Source organism: Musa acuminata, chromosome BXJ3-9 (genome assembly GCF_036884655.1).
Source record: "Musa acuminata AAA Group cultivar baxijiao chromosome BXJ3-9, Cavendish_Baxijiao_AAA, whole genome shotgun sequence".
In the NCBI taxonomy this organism is placed as follows: domain Eukaryota; kingdom Viridiplantae; phylum Streptophyta; class Magnoliopsida; order Zingiberales; family Musaceae; genus Musa; species Musa acuminata.
Genome location: NC_088357.1, coordinates 47,260,001 through 47,283,231, shown reverse-complemented (window position 1 = coordinate 47,283,231; position 23,231 = coordinate 47,260,001). Strand labels below are relative to the sequence as shown.

The 23,231-nt window shown below is 36.2% G+C and overlaps 3 protein-coding genes across 12 annotated transcripts in view; all 3 read left to right on the top strand.

The window, feature by feature from the left end:
* The first annotated feature begins 619 nt into the window (after positions 1-619).
* Positions 620-6,466, top strand: LOC103999240 (ADP-ribosylation factor GTPase-activating protein AGD12). Of its 3 annotated transcripts, none has more exons than XM_009420926.3 (9): positions 620-806; positions 1,646-1,730; positions 2,657-2,741; positions 3,291-3,366; positions 3,947-4,110; positions 4,191-4,317; positions 4,496-4,612; positions 4,731-4,826; positions 5,980-6,466. In XM_009420926.3, the coding sequence occupies exons 2-9, from the start codon at positions 1,691-1,693 to the stop codon at positions 6,259-6,261; spliced, it is 987 nt and encodes a 328-aa protein (XP_009419201.2). In that variant the 5' UTR covers positions 620-806; positions 1,646-1,690; the 3' UTR covers positions 6,262-6,466. The 3 variants fall into 3 exon arrangements, with proteins under 3 accessions (XP_009419201.2, XP_065025297.1, XP_009419200.2); XM_009420925.3 differs by having other exon boundaries at positions 622-806; positions 4,191-4,320; XM_065169225.1 differs by lacking the exon at positions 1,646-1,730 and having other exon boundaries at positions 621-806; positions 4,191-4,320.
* A 3,027-nt stretch (positions 6,467-9,493) lies between these two features.
* On the top strand, positions 9,494-19,842 carry LOC135580883 (uncharacterized WD repeat-containing protein C2A9.03-like). Of its 6 annotated transcripts, none has more exons than XM_065165896.1 (10): positions 9,494-9,751; positions 10,562-10,715; positions 10,937-11,104; positions 11,192-11,278; positions 15,354-15,488; positions 15,629-15,739; positions 17,984-18,075; positions 18,151-18,256; positions 18,609-18,695; positions 19,080-19,842. In XM_065165896.1, the coding sequence occupies exons 2-10, from the start codon at positions 10,575-10,577 to the stop codon at positions 19,491-19,493; spliced, it is 1,341 nt and encodes a 446-aa protein (XP_065021968.1). In that variant the 5' UTR covers positions 9,494-9,751; positions 10,562-10,574; the 3' UTR covers positions 19,494-19,842. The 6 variants fall into 6 exon arrangements, with proteins under 6 accessions (XP_065021968.1, XP_065021969.1, XP_065021965.1 ...); XM_065165897.1 differs by having other exon boundaries at positions 9,494-9,761; XM_065165893.1 differs by having other exon boundaries at positions 9,494-9,843.
* A 775-nt stretch (positions 19,843-20,617) lies between these two features.
* The window catches only part of LOC135586361 (ubiquitin-conjugating enzyme E2 5A-like), a 6,872-nt gene continuing 4,258 nt past the window's right edge, over positions 20,618-23,231 (top strand). For 2 of the 3 annotated variants that reach the window (XM_065169400.1, XM_065169401.1), the window contains exon 1: positions 20,618-20,747. The gene's annotated coding sequence lies outside the window, so the exon portion shown is untranslated. The remainder of the gene's footprint in view (positions 20,748-23,231) is intronic. The other variant, XM_065169402.1, reaches the window with a different exon arrangement.

Here is a 23,231-nt window from a genome sequence, read left to right as displayed (position 1 = left end):
CATACTTCAAAGTTGTACAGAATAGAGAACAAGTCCTCCTCATCTGCTGTAACAAATGGACCATATTGTTAATCATCCTTCATAATTGACCAATCTAAATTGACCATAAGTCCCTTGTCAAATGCTATGTGCGCATTATAAGATGAACATTGAATTCGCATTGTTGCCATAGAATTCGCTGTCACACTACCTAAAAGCCAGCTAAATTAATATCTTCATGTCCCCTTATGTAGGCAGATGCGCCAAGAAGCCAACCTCCTTAATTAAATTGCCCACTTCATAGAACATTACATTCCTACCGACCCGGTTTGGTCCACCACTGGTTCGCGATTAGCCTTGTCATCTTTGTGTTCACCCTCGACAAATTAAAGTGTATCCATTAATAATTTATAATAAATACTTCATCAATTTAAAATTTTATAGTCAATTCCATGCTTTATGATCATAATTCCTTCTAATTCTATTATAAATTGCATCTAATTCTTCCTAGAATTTTTTTAGGTCAGCCCGGTTCGAGTCAATTTATCTGTTTCTTCGAGAACCGGTTCGGGCGGTCAATTTAACATGCCTTGAACCAGGCCCGGTCTGGTTTCTACACGGTGGATTCGGTGGTCATTTCCGATCATTGAGAAGTCTTCTAGAGACAAGGAGTTCAAACCATCCGCGTCTGCTGAAGCTCGATTCTGGAAGACACAGCTGTCGATCAAATCACGATTTAGATTGTCCGGGAAGATCGATCTGCGTTCTATCTGCTGCTCAATCTCCTTCGTTTCGGAGTAAACAACGCTCGTTTCTCCTCTTCTTTGGTAAGACCCGGCTGCCTGTATTTGATCCTTTGTATCTTGAAGATCTGATCCTTGTTCTGAACTTTGGACTGAAGGGACTTGGCTTTTGATGTTTAAAGTTTGTCTTTTGGAGCCATTTACTGAGTTTTGATCGCTTCTGTTGGGGAAGAGATTGAAATTTAATGGTTTTTACTCTTTTAGTGCCTCATTGGAAGTTGATCATGATAGATAGAAGATTTGAACTTGAGGAATAGGTGGTTCTTTAGCGATAATGGTTCTGTGTTGAAGGTGATGTGTCTTTCGAGGAAGAAGCGGTGGTTGAGTCCTACATTTATGCCTTTAGTTGTTGTAAATCTCATGATTGCATCAGAAACGCCTTTTGGGGCCATTAATCATGATCATCTATTTAGGTTTAGTAAAACTCCAGTAGATCTGTATTTTTTATATAATTAAATGTAGATTTGTTTGAGTCCCAACTTTATGAAGACTCCTATTAGTTGATTTTTCTTTTCTTTTTTGCAATGTTTTTCTCATAAATAGCAGGTATGTTCACCAGGAAACTTGTGTAGTGCCAATACGATTCACTGTTATGTAATTAAATGTGAAATATTTCTTTGTTTGATTCACAAGTTTATGAAGATTCTGATTATTTGTTTTTTCTTTTTCTTTTCTGCAACGTTTATGTTTTCTCATAAACAGCATGTATGTTCACCAGGAAACTTTTGTAGTGTCAATACAATTGAACGATGTGCTGTGTTGTTTTATTGTTAAATTATGTTATGAACTTCAAAATGTTATGTTGACTATTCTGGAAATTAGTTAGTCAGTACTATTTTCTTTTTTTATTTTTCATGTTGCAGATAAAGTTCTCTGTTGCGGAATATCAAGTTTCTCAAACTGAAGATATGAGTAATCGCTATTACAGGCCTGAGAAGCCTGTCTCAGGTGCACATTAGAAGATGATTTATGTCGCATGCTCGTCTTTGATTATTGGTAGTTTACACACTAGAGTGTTCCTTAAGGCTAAATTTAAATAGAGAAATCTACAAGGATAATCGTATTTGTTATATAAATCTGATATTCTTCGTCGATGGTAGTTTTTATTTTGTAATTATTTGTTTTGCTGGTTATTTTGGATCTGAACTAAGTTTCATCCTAATTCAATTTTGTTCCATTATGAAGAAATCAGATGGTACTGTACATGTGCCAAATCCTAGTGCCAGCTTATTCTCAGAAGCTATTGTGGAAGGACCTGACATCTTAGCAACTTATTTGTATCTGAGATCAAGGTCTCAATCACCTTGTTTTGCTAGATCAAGAGAATTTGGATGAAGATTTACATATTAGTGAGAAGATGACAAAGGAGAAGAAATAAGCTATATCTATGATTACTGGTAGTAACCAGTAGCATTGGTTTGTGCAAATGGTAGGACTAAGAAGACCACGGGATTTCTATTATCCATATGGACTATGGCCTATTGATCAACATTTCTTTGTATTCGTAGGAGAAGATCAAGGTTCTTATGTTTATAGCTTGATGTAACATTTATTTTTATGGCTCCAATCTTTCTCATGGAGAACCTAACTGAAAGGGCCTGCCACTTGGTTTATGGTCATTATTAGTTAGTAGGAACGCTGTAGCTTTTTGGAAATTAACATATATTGCTGATTCTGTTCAACAAAGTCATACATATTCATGCAGCTTTGTCATTACCTGGATTACTTCTGTATAAATTCCTTCATTGCATTTCTGTATTATGTTCATTACTATGTTCATTTTGACTCATTAACACAATTTTGAAAACTATGTGAAGTTTTTATATTTGTCTCAGAAACCAGCTAAGTTTTATGCTTCCTTATTCTAATAACAGGTAAAATGAGGAAACTAAAGGAGCTTATGCTCAAAAGTGATAATCGAATTTGTGCAGATTGTAGTGCTCCAGATCCGAAATGGGCGTAAGTACTAGTATCCTGTCATAGTTGAGATGTCTATGTTATTGTAGAATGTTCAGAAACATCTGTCTCATGTACAGTTGCAGAAATGACCAGATATTAGTTGATGTGTTTTGAATGCATCTCATGTATAATTATTGCAAGGAACTTGATGATTGAAAATTTCCCTTTTATACTAAACAAGAATTAAACACTTGATTGGGTAAATTATTAAGAGCCAAGGTTCGCTATACCGTGACATACTGCTCAGTATGGGTGGTATGTACCAGTCCGATAGGGGATCGGCAGGAGTGGTACATCGGTACACCCTCAACATCGGTACACCCTCATGTACCATGTGTTGGTACACTTGATATGATTCGGTATAACTTGGTATATACCGTAATGATAGCTGGTCGGTACAGTGATACGGATCGGTAAGACGAATCATGATTAAGACTATGATATCCATTGACCTTAGTTGGGCATAAGGCTGGCATTTCATTTGCATAATATTAATGTAGCTGATGTGCAATGTGTTCATAGTCTGACCTGAATAATTTGTTTGTGCAGGTCAGCTAACATTGGGGTTTTTATATGCTTGAAATGTAGTGATGTTCATAGGAGTCTTGATGCAGACATATCAAAGGTACTATTAGTGATGCCTAATGTGATGTTTCCTAAGGTGCTGCATATTTTTTAGTGATTGCAACTCTGGAGATTTTAAAATTACTTTTCCTTCCCAGCAGAATTCAACATTCTGTGTTCAAATGTGGCTTTGATTTAGCAATTAGCATCATGCATTAGGTTTTAATATGTAGGAACTTATATTAGTTATTTTCATCGTTAATTCCATCTCATTTCTTTTGTGATGCAAGTAATTGGTAGGATTCCAGTTTCTTGCATAATTTTGACTGACTCAGAATGTATATGTTCTGTACATGAATCATGGAACTTGGGAGCATGATGTACTAGATGTGTAGATTCTTATGCCTGTACATTGAACTTACAAATAGTGAGTTAGTCCGAGGTAAAAGCCAAATAGTCTATAGGTGGGGGGTTTAACTTAATAGATGCTTATGCCCCAGTCTCTGTCTGCTGATTGTTGTTTGACTTGGCTGTATTCATAGTTGAACCTTGATCAGATTCATGTTTGTGGATTTTTTTCCAGTAGTAATATGAACTTTCCTGATGTTGCTTTCGTTTCATTTGTTATTGTTGACATTCAGGTGCTGCCTTTAACATCAGATGAATTGACTGAAAGTGACATTGATTCCATCATTGAAGTTGGTGGGAACTCTTATGCTAACTCAATTTATGAGGCCTTTCTTCCTAAAGGTTATCGGAAGCCTAAACCAGACTCAGATAATGAAGAACGGAGCCAATTTATAAGGTAAACTATTTTAGACAGTGGATTTTGCGTAGAAATTGTCGGGTGACTGCTCATTCAAGAGCACTTCTTTTCTTCCTCAGGTCTAAGTATGAGTTGCAAGAATTCTTGAAGCCAAGTTTGCGTATTGTGTCTTCAAAGATGTCCTTCAGAACATTTGAATCTGAAAAGAATTTGGACCACAGCTACATGTCCAACAATTCAAAGAAGGCGGTAAGCCATTCTTGTGCTCTTTGTTTGGAGTTAAAGAAGTTGTCAACAAAAATATGTTCTCACTCTCAATTATGCATCTGATATAACCAACCTGCCACACTGCTAAATGTACTCTATCAATCAAACAGTAAATCTAATAGTAACTAAAATAATGAGGTTTTGATTATTATCACAGGCGGATATGAGGAAATTTATTGGAGAGTTGAAGGTCAAAGTAGTCAAAGGATCAAACTTAGCTGTTAGAGATATGCTAACTAGTGATCCATATGTTATTTTGAGCCTTGGGCAGCAGGTTTGCTATTGATCTCTAGCATATGAACTATTTTGATTATTACAAAGTTGTTACATGGAGTTTATGTTGCTATTTTTGTCTTATGTTCCAATTTTCATTGGACATCTGATTGTTACAGAGGGCCCAAACTACAGTTAAAAAGAGCAACTTGAATCCAGTATGGAATGAAGAGCTCAAATTTTCAGTTCCTCGATGTTATGGAGCTTTGAAACTGGTAAATTCAAATGAGTTAACTTATTGTGTCTATTTTTACTATTCTTGGAAAACTTTTCCTGCCTCCGTGTTATCTTTCTTATGATACTTTCTTTGAGAAATTAAGTCATGCTTCTGTGGGTAGGTTCATATCCTGAATATTTTACAAGAATTAGGAGTAAGAGAGTACAACATAAAATAGTACCAATATATAATATAAAATTCATCAGTAATGCTAGCGAGTCAAGTGGGATTCAAAGTTCCATGAGAGATAAAAGAAAGGCCAAACAAGACTTGGACAATATGACAAAGGACATGATATTCCTTGATTCATCCAAAAACACTTCCTTTAATAGACTAATGGCAATAGAAATCCAAATAAATGACTGTAAAATGTAATCATTTGTTGTTGTTATTGTTGTTGTTCTTTTGTATAGGATGAGGAAAGTTCTTTGCTTTTTCTTAAATGTGTTAATGTTATAATATATTTGTTCAATGAAGTCAGATTTCCAGATATTCTTTATTCATTATATTAAGGAAGGCCTGTATTATGAAGAATAGCTTTAAGTTCAGTTACAAGACCATGTTTGTTCCTTATCATATGATGTATATTTATATAATATTAGGGTTCAACGTCCATTCGTTTGCCTCTCTCCAACAAAATATGTATTTCCATTATGAGAACCTTTCCAGTTAAACAACCAAAGTATTTGTTATTTGATTTTTTTTTTCTTCCTTTTTGTATCAAATATTTGTCATCTCAGAAGCAGCACGTGACTTACAGAACCAAAGGCTGGAAAATAACATTGCAATTACAGTCAAATTTTGATTTTTCCAGAGTAAAAGCTCTGAAACTCTGCATATATGTCTACTTCTGTAAGAATGTTTATTCATCTTGTCATGGATCTTACACCAGTGTCCACTGTTTGAAGTATAAGTTGGCTTTCCTGATAAGGAAGTTTGAGCGGATTACCTTTATAGATGACATCTTTGCTTTTTATTATCATTTTGTTTCTAAATAAGTTGTGTTTGTCTTAAGTTTCATATGACTTGCACTTTGCATCTTCTCAATACTCAGATCTACCAGTTCTAATGGAAACTTAAAAACTATTGTAGTATTAGTAGGCCTTGTGTCTGTCTTAAAATGAACCTGTTTTATTCTGCTTCTCAAACAGCAAGTATACGACCACGACATGTTTTCTGCTGATGACATAATGGGCGAGGCTGAGGTTGATCTCCAGCCTATGATCACAGCTGCAATGGCTTTTGGGGATGCTGAGCTTCTTGAAAACATGCAGATTGGCAGGTGGTTCAAAACAAGTGACAATGCACTCATCAAGGACAGCACTGTCAACATAGTTGATGGGAAGATAAAACAAGAGGTGTTCCTAAAGCTACAGAATGTGGAGTGTGGAGAGATCCAACTAGTACTAGAATGGGTTCCTCTTGATGAATAAGGCCTTTCACAAACTTGGGTTACATTTTTGTGGCTCTGCATTTGCATCAATTGCTATTTTGTTCAGGCCAATCTTCTCATTCACATTTTTAAGCTGTGTAAAAAGTGTAGGTGTGATCAGTTTGTATAATATATTAATTTGAAGATGGATCCTTAATGTTATGATTACTGTGTATTAAGATCTATATCACTATTCCTTTTGGACATCCCTAAATAACAAGCTGTCTGCATCAGTTTAGGCAAAAGTATGATTTGTGCTTGTCTTTCAAGAAAATTCCTCCCTTTTTGGAAGAGAAACTTCCTCAATTAGTGGACATAAGTTTGTGATGTTACCTTCAACTATACTCTTCAGTTTTCTTAGAAAGTTGTAGAAGACAAAATAAATGTGAGATTTGAAATTGCAGGTGATTATTTTAGCTCTTTTCATATATTTTAGATGTCTGGTTTATGATTTTTACAAGCACAGAAATGGTTTTGATACAATATTGTCTGTATAAACACATCAATCTTTCTCATCATGCCATTAATTGTTCAACTAGAATTTATTAGTCTCAGCACACATAAAATGAACAAAAGAAATGTCTCAAACCTTCCATAGTTCACAGTAATGCATACCTTTCTGTATCATCATAGATTCTATTACAATTTTTTGACTGCTGAAATTGTTGGAAGATCTATAATTCACACCAAAACCCCACATATAGTGAGAAGCAAAATGCCAATAATATGACTAAAACAAGCTGAATAGATACATTCAAAACTGAGGCTTAGTTGATGTTAACATCACCTGTATGGTATTTCATGTTCTTAGTACGAGATGGATGTATGATTAGAAAGGATGACTTAAGATGACATAAAACATATCCAAAGGAAACCTATAGAGATCATACTCGACTATAATAAAGATCTAAGTAGCTCAATTAGCTCTTAGATTAGTCAGCATCAACAAAGTAACATACAAGTATTGTCATAAGACAACCATGAGCGAGCATATGAGATCATCATGTTATCGTGTCTTTCCTCTCCACTCCAAAGACTACTACGACACAATATGCCACCAAAGGACGGTGGCGTCAGCCTCACCATCCTGAAATGAGCTGACCACAAAGCAAATGGCGAAAGGAATCAGAAAAAGTGTAAGAAAAGGAGTTGCAGACAAGAAAAACCAACGTCTACGGAGACAGCTTTTTGGTAGGGTTTCTTTTCATGCTTATCCATCACCACATCACCTGCAATGGTTGAAGCCTATCATGATTCTTCCAAGGACGAGCAATGAGTAGTAGTGGTTTTCCATAGTTATCCTTGTCTATGGCTGGAAATATCATCCTTGTCTCTTCATATTTTAATGTAAAATATGTAACATAAATAATAACAATGATTACCAAGAAATTCTACAGCATATTAAACTTTTAAACACTTGATGTATTTTTACTACTTTCACCACATATTTAACTCCTTGTTTACTAAATATATTCAGTACTTAGAAATATTAAATTATCTAGAAAACTCACTCTTCTACTGTTGTTATAGTTAGGATTATAACTTATGGGTTGGGAGATGAATGATGGACAAAAACACTATTTTTTTGTCAGGATTGTAACTCAGAGATGTTCAAACATAGTATCACACTTAGATGGTTTGACGCATACTATCTTATTCTAGATCTTCTGCTTTCGTCTATAAATAAACAGGACCTCTAGGGACTGAGAGCACGCACAGACGTACGTCTTCATCTCACAGCGAACTATGTCTTCATCTCACAACGAACATAGTTGAGGGATTACAGTTTTCTCTTCAACTCTCTCCCTAAATTATCATTGGCATTAAAAGGTACGCATCGTTAAATTAGATCTAAATATTTGATTTCAATTTTGACATAAAGATTATTTTTATATTTTAATACAGCATATTACATATTTTTATACCATCGTAACCCAAAGACATTCATCACACTTAGATGGTTTGATCCTATTACTTTTCAACTAGTATGATAATTAATTTTGTGAATCAATGGTTCGTCTTATAACATTGTGTAGTACTGAAAAGAGTGAGAAGGAAAAGAAATGAGTTAGTGAACGTGAATGCATGAACGATTTCATCATCATCACACCAAGGCGTAAACTCGAGGAGACATCTAGACAAATACTTTTTGGATAATATAATATAAAATTGACTTCGTATAGTTAAAATAGTTATACGACAAATGACATAAGACTAATTCGTAGCTCACAAAATCCATGTTATATATGTAGTAAGGTAACTCTGTTTTCTAGATCATGTTGGATAAGCATAAAAAGTATGAGTCTCTAATTTCTAGTTACATGGAATTGACTAATTAAAATTAGAGCTTAATCCACTAATTATATAGTGAGTATTGAGTATACCACTTTAATTATAGTTATTATTTATATGTGGAATTTACCAACTAAAATTACAGTTTAATTCGCGCATGCAATCATAATGAGTGGAAAATTTTTTATTGAAATTGAGTTATAAATTGAGAGCATAAATATCAATTTATAAAGAGCAACTTAGAAATATTATAAATTATTAAAATAGAAGATTATTATTTGTAACTTTTTTGTTATTTATTATAATCCTAAAACTTTGAATATTCTTAAGTTATCTGTTTGTACATAAACATATATGCTCTCAATTAATAACTTAATTTTAATAAAATCTTTTCATTTTGACCCTATAAATTTTTTTTTTCTCTTTTCCCCTTCCTTTTCTTTTCATCCTAACATGGAATTGACCTAAAATGTCAAAAAAAGATAAATGATGAAGATGAGATAGAGAAATAATTTTGATATTTATTATAATAATTTAATATTTTTATAATTATGTACATTCTTTAATAGCGCAAAAGATATCATCTTCTAGATCAAATATGGAGGCTATGGGAATGAAAAAAAAAAAAGAATAAAAGCAAAATTAGAGATGTCATGAATAATAAAATATTATTTTATTAATTTTTTAAAAAAATTACAAATAGTAAAAGATTGTGAATAATTAGTGAGAAGGGACTTTAAATGCTAAGCTCCTATTTGTAAATAACCAAAAATGTGGTAAATAGTAATCTCCAAAAAAAAAAAGAAAAAGAAAAAGAAAACATACTATTACTATTTTGACCCCAAGAATGGCAATCCCGTAATTTGAACGCAGACGGCCGAATCGGTACCTTATACCGACCATTACATCTCTCACTCGCTTTCTGTTTCTCGTCGAAATAAATAGAACAATAACAACAACAAAAAAAGACAAAACTGTAACCCTCAGCCGGTCATATTTGTCTCCCTCGATTCGTTCCGATTCCGGCCGGAAGGCGTCCAATTCTTCGGATTCGTGACCTACGTTGATGTCAATCATCGCCTCGACCGAGATTTCACGGCTTCCGGAACCCTAAAATACGTGCGGACGCCAAAAAGGCCCTTGATCTTTGTTTGGATTTGGATGATCTGATCTGTCTACATGCCAGCGGCCTTGATTGGGTGTTTGCTTGTAGACTTTCACTTCTTATTGTTGCTCCCCGTTCTCGGTTGGCTTCTCGTTGGATAAATGCGTTCAAGAAAGGAGTTAACTTGTATTTGATTTCATATAATGGCTTGAAACACCTTATTCGTTTGAATCCTTGCAATCCTTTTTTGTTAGATTACCAAGCTTTGGAATTAGGTTATGCTACACCCTTCATTTTTATAAATTTTCTTTATACGATTTTTTCCTTTCTATGAGAATGATTTCTGTAAATGAATAATTAATTTATTGGGTATAGTGAGTAACCGTGAAACATTTGACAGGCCCCTTTTTCTTGATTTTTCTTTTTTTGGGATATATTGTTTTGTAATGTCTGTTTATTGCATATTAGGTGATGAGGTAGTGTTAGGTGATTTCTCCTGGTTCACTGGATGGATAGTAGTATTTTTTTTTGTCTAAGGTACTTTAATGCTCATTTGTATTTATTTTCTACTTAGTTGCTAATTCCAGTTCTTAGTTACTACTATTGTTTATTTTGTTTCATGTTATTAATGAGCATTAGGCATTGATATCAGGATCTCTTCTTTAGGAGTGATGCATAATCTGCTATCTAAATGTTATTCACAATTTTTCGTCAAATAGACCAAGAAAGACAAAGAGAATAAAGTTGCATCTCATGAAATTGGCATTTTGTGGAATAATGCTAGAATCTTGGTGATCACAAGAAGTTTTTAAAATTGAAACTGAATGAGTGGACATTTTCCCTTTTTCCTTTTGAAGTGTTGAAAAGTCTCTTTAACAATCTTACTTGAAATTTGATTTGGCAGAGGCATAGACTAAATGCAGCCTCATCGTGGTGATGATATGGATGAAATGGCAGAGGATTATGACATGGGTGATGTAGAAGATGACATGTATGAAGAATTTCAAGGGAGGGGTCTGGGCGATTCTGATTCTGACGATGAAGAATATGGCCCTTTGGTGTGCTTATCTCTCTTCCAGCATTATTTCGAAGTTGTTTTTTCTTCTAGAGATTTTTATTATCTGTTCTGTAACCACCTTTCGCGGCTGTATATTTTTAATAGTTTTAAGAATGGTCTTCTCATCATTATATCTTGGGTTGCCGCTGTTATTGTTTTCAAATTGTTTCTGTTTCTGATTATTGTTCATGACTTACTGGGAAGAAATTTCGATTTTGTTAGAACGGAAGGGCATCTGATATTTCCTCCGCTCAAGCTAGGAAAGGAAAAGATATCCAAGGAATACCATGGAGTACACTAAGCATTACAAGGGAGAGGTACAGGCAAACCAGATTAGAACAATACAAAAACTATGAAAATGTTACAAATTCTGGAGAAGCATCAGAAAAGGCATGAAGCTTTGATGAACTAATAGCTTAGTTTTTGCATTTTATTGTTACACTCCTTTGTATGCTCAAGTGCTCATCATGTATGTAGGATTGCAAACCAACTGATAAAGGTGGCATTTATTATGAGTTCCAGCGAAACACAAGGTCTGTGAAATCAACTATTCTTCATTTTCAGGTGAGTGTATTTGGTACATTGTTGGGCTTATACCTGTGGTTCATAATACCTTTCGCTATTTTGTTAATTATATTTTGCTCTATTTTTATCTGGGTTTGACCTTTCTATTGATTTGAATCTAGTTAGTCGCTAATTATATTATGAGGGTTTCGTTATTATTATTTTAGACAATTGATTATAACCTATATTAGGTGAAGACAATTACTTTGTAAATGGCCAAGTCAAATAGTTTTTGCTGGAAAGCATATTTTTTCAATTTGGATTCTTTGGTGTGTAGGAGGCAATTTTTTTGCTTTTTAATTGTCAATGAAGTGGATGCTTTGGTGATGGAAGACCAAGGTTTGTCAAACCGGGTACCGGATTCGACTTGGAGGTTTGTCGAGCTGGTATGTACTGATTTGTACCAGTGTATTGACACACAATACACCGGTAAGTACCAGTGTTTCAAAGAGGAAGAAAAAAGGGAGAAGAGTAAGGGATGGTGGAGGGGGGAAGAAAGAGGGATGAAGAGGAAGCGGCAGAGGAGGGGGAAGGAGGAAGAGGAGAAGAGACTTACCTTAGACATGGCGGTGTGCAGTGAGATTGTGGCAAGCGGAGGTCACCGGTAGCCACCTGTGTGAGAAGCATCGATCGCAGCATCGATTGTGTGGCAGTGTGCAACATCGATCGTGGCAAGCGGAGGGCGTGGCGGTGAGAAGTTGCAGGCTCGTAGCGATCGTGTGAGAAGTGGAGGCGGCACTCACATGAGAAGCAAAGGCGTTCGCATGAGAAGTGGAGGCGACACTTGCGTGAGAAGCGGAGGTGGGGATCACGTGAGAAGTGGGAATCTGGGTTTCCCACTTCCCTTTTAGATGGTGGACAGATCCATGGTGGGTCTGCATATCAGTCAACACTCGGACCTGTATGTGCCACCTATTTCATACTGGTCTGGGCGAAATGACGATCATCATGGAAGACAATAATTATTTATTTTGTATTAATGATTTAGGGCAACAAATTATCTAGCTCTTGTTTATTTCGTGGATCTTCGACTTCAGGGACTACAAGTTCTCAGTATCTATAATTTGCAATGCATAATATTGATATCTGGTTTCTCAACTTTTTTTTTTCTTGGCTAAACATGTTCTTCAAGCATGATGCAAATGTCTTGTTCCCTGACTCTAATCCCAATTTGATGGTCCCTATTTGTTTTTTCCACTGTTCTTGTCATGTTCTTCCTCCCCTTAGTGACCTTTGTTTTCCTTATATAAGAGGGTGATGTGCTATGTGTGTGTGTGATTATATGTCTATATTTATTTTTCTCTTTTTGAGCTTTCCCTTTCTCTTCTTCTGAATATTTTTATTTTTATTTTTTCTCAAAAGAGGGTGATGTGCTATGTGTGTGTGTGTGTGTGTGATTGATTATATGTCAATATTTATTTTGCTCTTTTTGAGCTTTACCTTTCTCTTCTTCTGAATAATTTTATTTTTATTTTTTGTCATTGGTCTATTGGTGGTTCAGCAAAATTTCCAAGCCTTGTTTGCTTTGTGTTTGTACATGAATAGATGGAAACATAGACAGCATGGGTATAAAAATCAGGGCCCTAAGTGCAAGCAGAAACAACAAAAAGAGATTAGTACTAGTGGGCATGAGAAGAGAGATAGTGGGAGACTTTTGAAAACCTTACTAGAAATAATAAAAAGTTATTTGGTTACTTTTTATTTAACTAAAGATATTGTCTTGTACAGAGTATAATGGTGGGATGAATCTATGTAGCATACCCCAACTAGTTTGGACATTACTGTTTGTTGTTGTTGTTTTTGTTGTAGTGCCCCTAGAGAGTGTAAGTAGATAAATTGGTGTTTGTTTCTATGTGAACAGAGGTTAACATGGGTGATATGGATCATATAAAAAAATGGAGTCCAGAAAAGTGTAGGTTGACATTCGATCATCTTGTTTGAGCAAGAAGTGGAACACATTAAGTTTTATACATGTTCATCTTGAATATTTCAACTACATGGGGCTTGGTGCCTGGATACTAGCATTGGAATTTGTTTTCTGTATGCTGAACTTGCAGATTTTGAATAGAAAGATGCAACAACATTGTCTGGGTGCACATGTTGGTGGATATTTTGCCTATATCCACAACCAAAAGAGTTATGTAGCAACATTTTTTGGTTTTTAATGTTTATTACCTACAAGTTGTCAAACATCTCTCATTTTTATTTAGTAACTGCTGGGATTGGATGTTTTGGAACCATGGTTTGTATTTCTAAAAGAATGTTGTAAGGATTTAGTTGTACCCCAACAAAATATAAAATGAGAGAAAATGATCTAAAATGGTATGGACATGTTAAGAAAAATATATAGGTTCAGGATTAGTGGTGCATTGAGAATATGGATATACATGGAAAATTTAGATGGTTATGGATTTTGTCATGTTGTATGATTTTTTTAGTTTGCAGTTCATATAGTTTACGAATAAGAGAAGTCAAAATCATAGCAAATAGAGTTTCCTCGCTTGGATGAAAGGTAGAGATGCAAATAGTTTTTACATTGTGATTAAGTTTCCCTCAGAACATAGATATATGGTGTTTTGAGTAAGAAATTGCAATAGACAATTAGAGAGGAACGTGAAACTAGATCTTGGAATTCAAGAAACTTGCAAAATCTAATTGATTTTGTGCATAACATAGCAGGCAAGCAAATCCAACACGAAAAAGACAACATCAATAACTCATAGATTGAGGTGTCTAATTGCATTAAAGAGAATTCATTAAACAGTCTGACAATAATAGCTTCACCAATAGGGAGTTGGTTCTGGAACAGTGGATCTATAATTCAGTTCCATGCAATAATGCTTGAATAGAAGCTTATGTTGCTAGTTTTAATAATTTGAGCATCGAAACTGAGGGCGGCTTGCTAAAGGTAATAAAGTAATGATTTAGGAAATATCATAAAAGTTGAAATAAGTTATAAATTAATAAAGATGGAGGAATTAGTTTAATTAGTTATTCAGTAGGATCAACTAATCAAGTTTTCAGCATAATTAGATCTTGGCCATACTGCAAGGTTGGAAATTAAAGTTATTGTCAAATGATGAAGATGCATAGATGAAAATAAGGCAACTGGCGCTGCACACCCTTTAGGATTTTCAGACATAGAGGGTTAATGTCAAACTTATTTAACAAAATTCTGAAAACGAGTAAGTGCCAAATGATTGATGGAAGTTTATTGTTGTGTTTCTGTTGTTTTTATACCAAAATGACTTGAGCGCAACTATAAGGAGATCACAGACAATTTAACTAGAGTTTCCATAAGATTCTGAAAAAGATGATGATGACCTGGTTAAGAAACAAAGGCAAGGTATTATGAAAGACATTTTCTTCCATGGGGCTAAATGGCAACCTTGACTAGTTGGAAATAAATGATGCTTCTTATTATCCTATCCAATGCAAGCTAGACATAACTATTGGACAAATGCTCATCACACAGGTATTTAGTTTTATAAAAGCTGCCCGTTCCTTTTTTTTCTTTTTCATAAAAGAATGAGAAAGTTGCTGGTTCTTGTGGATGACCCTGCATGGTACTTTATCCAACTTGCCAATATCTTTATAGGCGAACTTTTTAGAACCTGACTTAGAAGTCATACTGCATAATGCCATATTCATCCAGATATGCATCCATGTCAACTTGCTGTTGGACTATGGGAGATATGTTTGATGTCAATCATCCTGGATAGTAAGAGCAATTGGAGAAAAAAAAAAAAAAAACTCCAAAATCATGCAATTGTGCTATGTGGAAGTATCATAGTTCATGTTGGAAATATGATTGTTGCTGGCATGTTGAAGATGACCTTGCTTTCTCACTGTTCCTTGAATATGTTTAATTGTTTATGTCCATCTATATAAATCCTGGACAGTATGCTTTTGAAAAGTTTAATGTTTTAGGCTGTTTAACTCTATGCAGGAGAGACTTTGTTAGTTTATTGCATCATATGAGCCTAGGTTTTGTTCTGTTTATTGTTCTTATTATTGTTGAAGTTTGGTACCAAACATTGAACTTACCTGGCTTGAATATATTACAAAACTGCAGCTGAGAAATTTGGTTTGGGCTACATCAAAGCATGATGTGTACTTAATGTCAAACTCGTCTGTGCTTCACTGGTCTGCACTAAGCGGTGAGAAATATGAAGTTATGAATGTTTCGGGACACATAGCACCAGAGGAGGTGTGTTCTCTTCATCTATTATCCTTTTTTTAATGTGCTTGATTGATGATTTCTGATAACTGTATATATTTACTTGTAACATTTTGATCTGTGATTCACTTCAAAGCTAAGCGTACACAAGTTCTTGTCTTTGGCTGCAGAGGCTCCCAGGAAGCTTGTTGGAAGGATTTTCTCAGATCCAAGTTAGTACGCTGGCCGTTAAAGACAAGTTGCTTGTGGCAGGAGGATTTCAAGGAGAACTTATCTGTAAGGTGATTTTCTTTGTTCTTTTTCTTCTCCATTTATGTTTGTTTAAGTCTGTGGTAGCTTGAAGATGTATTAATGATGAGATATTTCTACTTATGTGCTATTCTTTGACTAAGGTGCCATTCAGCTGTCCTTATCAGAATAGTTTTTGCTATTATTATTGAGGCACAAATATGACCAACCTGTTTCCCTTAACTTTTTAAAGATTGCAAGTTTAATTTGTAACATATTGCTTTATGGTTTAACAAAAAGTGTCATCTCATGCAAGGTTCTGAATATCGTGTTGTACCGGTATACCGATCAGCTGTCAGTACGGTATGTACCGAGCATACTGACACACTGACACGGACTTAGCTGGTTTTGCCTAAGTCGTGCGGCACCCTTGCGCGTCCGTCCGCAAAGGTCAGCCTCCCCGAAGCCTCCCATTGTCCCTTAGGACCAACAACAGAGAGAACGGGTTAAAGAGAACGCCTCAATCGGGATCCACAAGCAGACATGTCCGAAAAACACTTTATAGACAATGCAAATTACAAACAGACTTTACAAGCTCTGAACAGTGGCACAACAAAGGGTAAAATGGTCCATTACAGACCGAAAAGCTCTCACACGTGTCCACATGACACAACCTTTATTTATAAGCCTAAAGAGGCCACCAACCCAACTAAAATGGGACTATTAAGCCTTCGGCCGCCCTTTTACATTATGTACAAGGCATGAACATGCCAAAAGACACGGACATACATAAGCATTACATCAAACACCCTGTTTCAAAGTTTGTCCGTGACAACACGGTACACTAAGGTGTACCGATATACTACCCATACCGGTTCTTTATTGGATCGTTATATACCACCTGTACTGAGTGGTACAGTACGGTATTGCAAACCATTCTCATGGTGATATGGAATCATTGATGATGCGGGGGAAAGTTGGATAAGAAGTATGTACTAGTTCAATGATGAACCGGCATGGGCCAACACTTATATACCGGGTGGTATATATTGGTTCAACAATGAATCAGTTGGGCCAGCCCTTACATACTCGGTGGTATATGCCAGTTCGGCAATGAACCATCATAGACCAGCCCTTTTTTGGCAGTTTGGTGTGGTCTGATTCAAGTTCTTTTAATTTTTTTATTTAGGTTTTCCTCTCTCTCTCTCTCTCTCTCTCTCTCTCTCTCTCTCTCTCTATCTCTATCTCTTGTGATGCTTGCGTCCCTTGCAATGCCAGCCCACCTGCTGTTGAAACTGCCCTTCGCTAACCTGGTTGTTTGTTCTCCTCCTTTCCTCCTTCCTTCCTTCTCAATATCGTGGCATGTACTGACATAACATGTGTTGATATGTCGATATAAACCAGACTTGCATTGGTCCAATCAGCGACAAGTGACTTCAAACGTTGCCATGGATAGCCTCAAACTTGTGCTTCGGGTGGCTTTGGTGGGCTCAATGGATCATGTACCACGGATCCAGTGTGGTGTAGTGTGCATGAGACTTTTGTGTCTACTCTTTGATCCTTTGTTGGAAGATTTTTATGTGACTTAAGCCACAACCTTTTTCAAAACTGTGCTCACTGCCATCTTGTTCACAGTTTAGCTGATACCTATACTTATCCAGTTAATTGGATTATGCTATGCCTCGTGAGGTGTTAGTGGTGTTGCAACATGTGTTAGAAATTAGAACTGCCTTTGCTACAGCAGTCTTGGTGTTGGCCAATGAAAAGTAATCTATGATTAAAACTCTTAATTGTTGATAAGAAATGTTTAAGCTACTATTACTTTGACGGCATATATTCATCTTGAACATGCATATCAGTGTGGTGCCCTTTAATCTTATTGGATATTTTTTTATACCTATAGGTTGGAATTGTTTGGAAATAACTTATACTCCTAAATCCTTTTTCCATATGTAAAATAGTTGGATTTGATTTTGTAGTTATAGTTGTTAATATAGTTGTTAACTTATAATGTGTTTAAATCTAGCTACAATCTGTATTTGTCTTCTTGCTCAGAAGCTTGTATATTCCAAGATTAGCCAGTGAGATATTTGTCACTTATGTGCGATCCCTATATCCTTTAGTAGTTAATGAAAGATATCTAAATTGTTTTTTGAAACTTCAATTGTGTAAAACTTATCATTTCTGATATTGCCGAGGTGCATTTTACGTGGTAGCCTTCCATCTGATGCATCACATTGCTGATATGTTTACACCATTATTCTAAAGATAATGTTACCTGATGATTTGGGAAACAGTTTTTAGATCGGAAAGGAATAAGCTTTTGCTGCCGTACAACATATGATGACAATGCAATCACTAATGCATTGGACATTTATGATAGTTCTAGGTAATTTGTCTTTCCTGGCACTCTGATTTCATTGCATCTGTACTTTTTCTGAATCGATGCTGTAACTTTTTTCAGTGGTGCTGTTCACTTCATGTCTTCAAATAATGACTGTGGAATACGAGATTTTGACTTGGAGAAGTGTCAGCTTTGCAAGCATTTCCACTTTCAGTGGCCAGTGAATGTGAGTTCCAAGTGTTTCTTTGTGTAGCCTTATCTATTGTGATTATTCCTTATTTTTAAGTTGTTTGGATAAGAAAGTGGCTTGGTCGATTTGTAGTGGCTTTTGTTTTGGTTAATTATTAATCAGGGTGAAACAACCATAGACTTCTGGTAATGTTGATGTAGATATCCCATTACTCTGTTCTTAGTGTCACTTCTAGTTGTGCTGCACTTTTGATGACATAAACCATGTTCATATCTGTCATGCTAGTACCCTGGAATTTGATGTTGGGTATTTTGTTTGTGTCAGTCACTAATTTCTCATTTAGTTGCAGATAATTCACATAAGTACTCATGTCTTATTGTTTTTGCAGCATACATCACTTAGTCCTGATGGAAAGATTCTTGTAATTGTGGGAGATGATCCTGATGGAATGCTGGTGGATGCTCATACTGGAAAGGTTAGTAGTAAGTGTTGCTCATGATGAGATCAGAACTGGGAATAAAATGACCAGAACCATCATCGACAGTTCAAAAATGAGTGTGTGTGGGTGTGTGTGTATATATATATCATGGTGATTACAAGTGGCAACTGTCACTTCTAAATTCGAGGAAGAGGTGCTTATTGATTCATGAGTACAACCTAGACTATCAAAAAGACACTTTTCCTTTGATTTTATATGTGGCATCGTTACCAATTTTCTTGTGTAATTTTTGAATTCAAAAGCAGATGAAAACCTTCAATAATAAAATATTACCAAAAATAATTCATGCCACCACATTTTAAGAGCATTTGAAACTTGAAACTTGAATGAAAATAAGTTTGTAACCTTTGGTTCTTGCAGACTGTCCATAAATTACAAGGACATGTGGACTTCTCTTTTGCATCAGCATGGAATCCCGATGGCCAAACATTTGCCACTGGTAACCAGGATAAGACCTGCAGGGTTTGGGATGTCAGAAATCTCTCAAAGTCTGTCGCTGTATTGAGAGGCAATCTTGGTGCCATCAGATCAATTCGCTTCACATCAGATGGTCGGTTTTTGGCGATGGCAGAGCCTGCAGATTTTGTTCACATCTTTGATGTTGGGAGTGGGTACAACAAGCAACAAGAGCTGGACTTCTTTGGTGAAATCTCAGGCATGTCATTCAGCCCGGATACAGAAGCTCTTTTTGTTGGTGTATGGGATAGAACTTATGGTAGTCTTTTACAGTATAGTCGCCTGCGGAATTACTTGTACCTTGATTCACTGTTTTAATGTACCAAGTATGTCGGTCTTCTGTATGCATGTGCTAGTTCGTTCTGTATATGGACCCAGGGTAAGAAGCAATAGAGTGAGGAAAGATAAGACCAGATGTAGTCCTTTTCTAGAGACTGGGTGTTTATAGGGAAAAGTCTCTATGAGTCTCAAGTCTTGATCCTGTTAACCTCAATGCACTTGGACTTTGAAGTGTAAAAAGAAATGTTCAGATGCAGAACCTGTGACTTGAAGAAACAAAGTGTAGCTATTGCTCTGCTCAGTTCAGCTGCTCCCCATCAGGATGGAGTTGATTCTGATGTAATTTTAATTTTCAATGACATTCTTGTTTTCTTGTTTGCCAGATTTCTATAGCTGCCTGTTTTCCTGTGTTGATCCTGTTGTAGTGGAGACCAGCTCTAATTAGCACTTATATCACTATCTACCTGCAAATGTTATCTTCATGGTTCAATGATAAGTGATATCATGGGATGATGATGTGTCTTATGTTTGTCCCCCCTTAATTTTGGCATAAATGAGAGATCAATGATCACTAATTACACAACACTGCTAATGTCTGGGTTCTGATATGTACCCTTGTTTTGTTGCAATAGAACCAAGGGCAAAGGCTAGGGTAGTTACAGTAGCAATCTCATATTTGGTGCAAGTCAGATCTTAATTGCCATTGATGTTGTTTGTCTTAATCTCCAGGGCAAAGTCTGTACCATTTCCATGAACATTATTTTCAGAGTTCAATACTACCTGTGTAATAAATTCTTGTAGTTTTTAATATATAATTGCTGAATTAAGTGTAAACTGAAGTGATAAGCGGCCTAAAACAGCAGAAATGAGAAGCGATGAAGTGGTACTTACGTGCTCAGTCTTACCCACGTCACCTCTCTGGTGATCAAAAGTAGGCATGAGTGTGGGTCCACATATTCCTCCAATAAGATTCAGGTATTTTTCTGGGTACGTTGGTCCTACAGTTTCACTACTACTACCTTTCAGCGAGTGGCAGGAGCAACTCGCTTCGGATTCTGACCTCCGGATGCTTCTGCCAACACCAATGAGACATCGCCACGTGTGCAGAGAGGGATCCGCCGCAATTTTTTTAAGGTCCATCCATGTCCGACAACCACGTGACGGCCAGCTACACTTATCCCGATCTCGGGACTCGATATCCCAATCCTCCTCTACAGCAGCAACAAGGAGATCGAGAAGCATTACGCTTCCGACCGCTATCAGAGCTCCTCCCCGTTGACTTCCCTTGAGCCAGTAAGTCGATCTCTAGACCTGGAAGTTGCTGACTTGGTAATTTGGAACTCGGCCTTGGATTTCCTCCTGTCTTGTAATCCTTTCGATTTCTGGATCCTCTTATACTTGGATGGGTATAACGGTGTTTTGTTTGCAAAGTTGATGCCTTGTTTTCTTTTGTTCAGTTGTTTGATTTGTTTTTTTGCTCATTAATAGGGTTTAATCTTGTCTGCTTCTCTTTTGCTTTCTCATGTTCATCTCTGGCAGTAAATTTAAGCTGCTGTCTTTGTGGCTTTTTTGGATTCTTTAGGCGTGAATTAAGTACTATGTTGTGTTATTCTTAAGCTGAGAGATGGGATCATTTGTCTGCTTTGAAACTTTTGGTCAGCGGATTTTTTCCTTGGTTTCATTTCTGATAACTTCTTGATTTTGGATGTGTTCCTTTCGGTTAATTGAATCTGTGTGTTTCTATTGATCCTATTTGCTGTTGTGCTTTGTTTCGTTATGCATAGATCTATGTCTCTACTCTTTCTCCAATGAACATGTATTTGAAGCTTCTTAGTACGGATTCATCATAGCATCCATGATAACACGCATATTACTTGAGTTTTCGATTTCACTGTTTGCTGAGGAATATTAAATACTATTTGGACAATCTGTATTTTTTTTTTTGTTCAGTTGATCTGGAATAAAGCATACTCATTTACCGAAAAATAGTAACCTTAATGCTGAAGTAATGGAACAACTTGAAATTGAGATCCAGTCGGCTAATGATACAAGTTGTTCAAGATGTCTCAAACTACCCCGCAAAAGAAATCTAGAAAATATCGAAAACATAAAGCAAAGACACTGCAATCACATAGCACAAGCATGCTTATATCATTTTTGTTTGTGAAAAATTGTTTATACTTATGAGAAATGAAATTTCGGCCAAAATATGATAGAGAATAATTATAGTCAGCAAATTTGAAGATGAAATATGTGGTTTCTTGATTATGCAAAGTTCAATTGCATTTTACATATTTGATGAATGAAATCTCTCTCTCTCTCTCTCTCTCTCTCTCTCTCTCTTATTTTTTTCTTTTCCTTGTTTGGTTGATGAAGATGGTAACTTTGGTTAATCATCATTTGCAAGGGCCCAGAACTTTATGATACATCTGGATGTATCCTTATGATGGCTGTGCTTACAGCTGTAGACATATGTCATGAACTTTGCAAGCATATCGGAATTAGGTGACAAAGTAGATGAGTGCGTGTTTCTTTCATGTAGATAGTTTCTAGTTCATCATAAATAGCAAATTGCCTCTATGTTCTTATTTTTGTTTCTTCCTTGATCATGTTGTCATGAATGGTCGTCACGCACCCGCAACAACTTCATTCAATGAATCGTTCGTCGCTTTTGCATATTTGTACAGATGCTTAGTAGTATGTTTTGTCTTGGTTTTGTGTTTTTGCTTGTAAAAATATAAGCTCAAATAGGTTGCAGCGTTGTAGTGTTGTAGTGTGATCGCTCACCGCGTCGGGCAAAACTGCCCCAAAATGGTTCCGTTTTCACGTGCCACGACCTGTTTTCTATAGACCGCAGCTACATGCAAAACATCAACCATCTTAGCACCCTGAAACCCCTCAGGTGGCACTAGGGGGGATGGGGTTTCGAGGTAGTGTCGGGCGTTAAGCACTCTTCACAAGTTCGCACGTTAACTTGATGAGAACTTACTTTCGCACCCGACACTCGGTGAGCAGTTGTTTGGGGACTTGTAATTGTTCATTCAACCTTCTAAAGTCCTTGTTTGTTCCTTCTTCTCTTTTCTCTCTTACACTCAAGGTGCTCGTTGAATTGCTTGTAAAATTTTTCTCTTCGCGAGACATTATGACTTGTCTGTTACTCATTTTCAAACTAATCAACTTGTTGTTTTACATGTCATTCGGGACCTGCACGAAGTTGTAACTAGGCTAACCCTTTGCGGACGCATATATCGCAAGGGCACTTCATGACTTAGGCAATCCCAACTAAGTCTGAGAAGTTGGCGTAAGGGTGCTTCACGACTTAGGCAACTCCAGCTAAGTCCATGACAATTGCTGCAAGAGTGCCTCATGACTTAGCCAATTCTAGCTATACCTGTGACAATGTGGTCCTTTACATGTGGTGGAGATGCACTCATAGTTAAGACTTTTGATAAATGGATATTATTTTTGCTATTAAGGAAAACAGGTGAAAATGTATTTCACTTTACTTGATATTACATAATAAATTTGTAAGTTTTTTCTTGATACTGTATAAGTTAATTTTCTACCATTTATGTGTTTTCAGCTTTTGAATCATCTAAGATAGTACAACTTAGTTGAATACAAGGTCTGCCATATCGAAGCGTACTGCCCGTATCAGGCGGTACGTATCAGTCCAACAAGTTACCGGTACGTGGACCGCCCGATACCGCTATAGTGCTACAGTATTATACTGTAGCACTGCTACAGTATGAAAAAATAAAAAATTGTTCGGTACAT

Bases quoted from the DNA above. Each gene is read 5' to 3' on its own strand.
- LOC103999240 (XM_009420925.3), top strand. From the start codon at position 1,691: ATGAGTAATCGCTATTACAGGCCTGAGAAGCCTGTCTCAG. The intron at 1,731-2,656 runs GTGCACATTAGA...TTCTAATAACAG, and splicing joins GCCTGAGAAGCCTGTCTCAG to GTAAAATGAGGAAACTAAAG. The intron at 4,111-4,190 runs GTAAACTATTTT...TTTCTTCCTCAG, and splicing joins GAACGGAGCCAATTTATAAG to GTCTAAGTATGAGTTGCAAG.
- LOC135580883 (XM_065165896.1), top strand. From the start codon at position 10,575: ATGCAGCCTCATCGTGGTGATGATATGGATGAAATGGCAGAGGATTAT. The intron at 15,489-15,628 runs GTGTGTTCTCTT...CTTTGGCTGCAG, and splicing joins GACACATAGCACCAGAGGAG to AGGCTCCCAGGAAGCTTGTT. The intron at 18,696-19,079 runs GTTAGTAGTAAG...TGGTTCTTGCAG, and splicing joins TGGATGCTCATACTGGAAAG to ACTGTCCATAAATTACAAGG.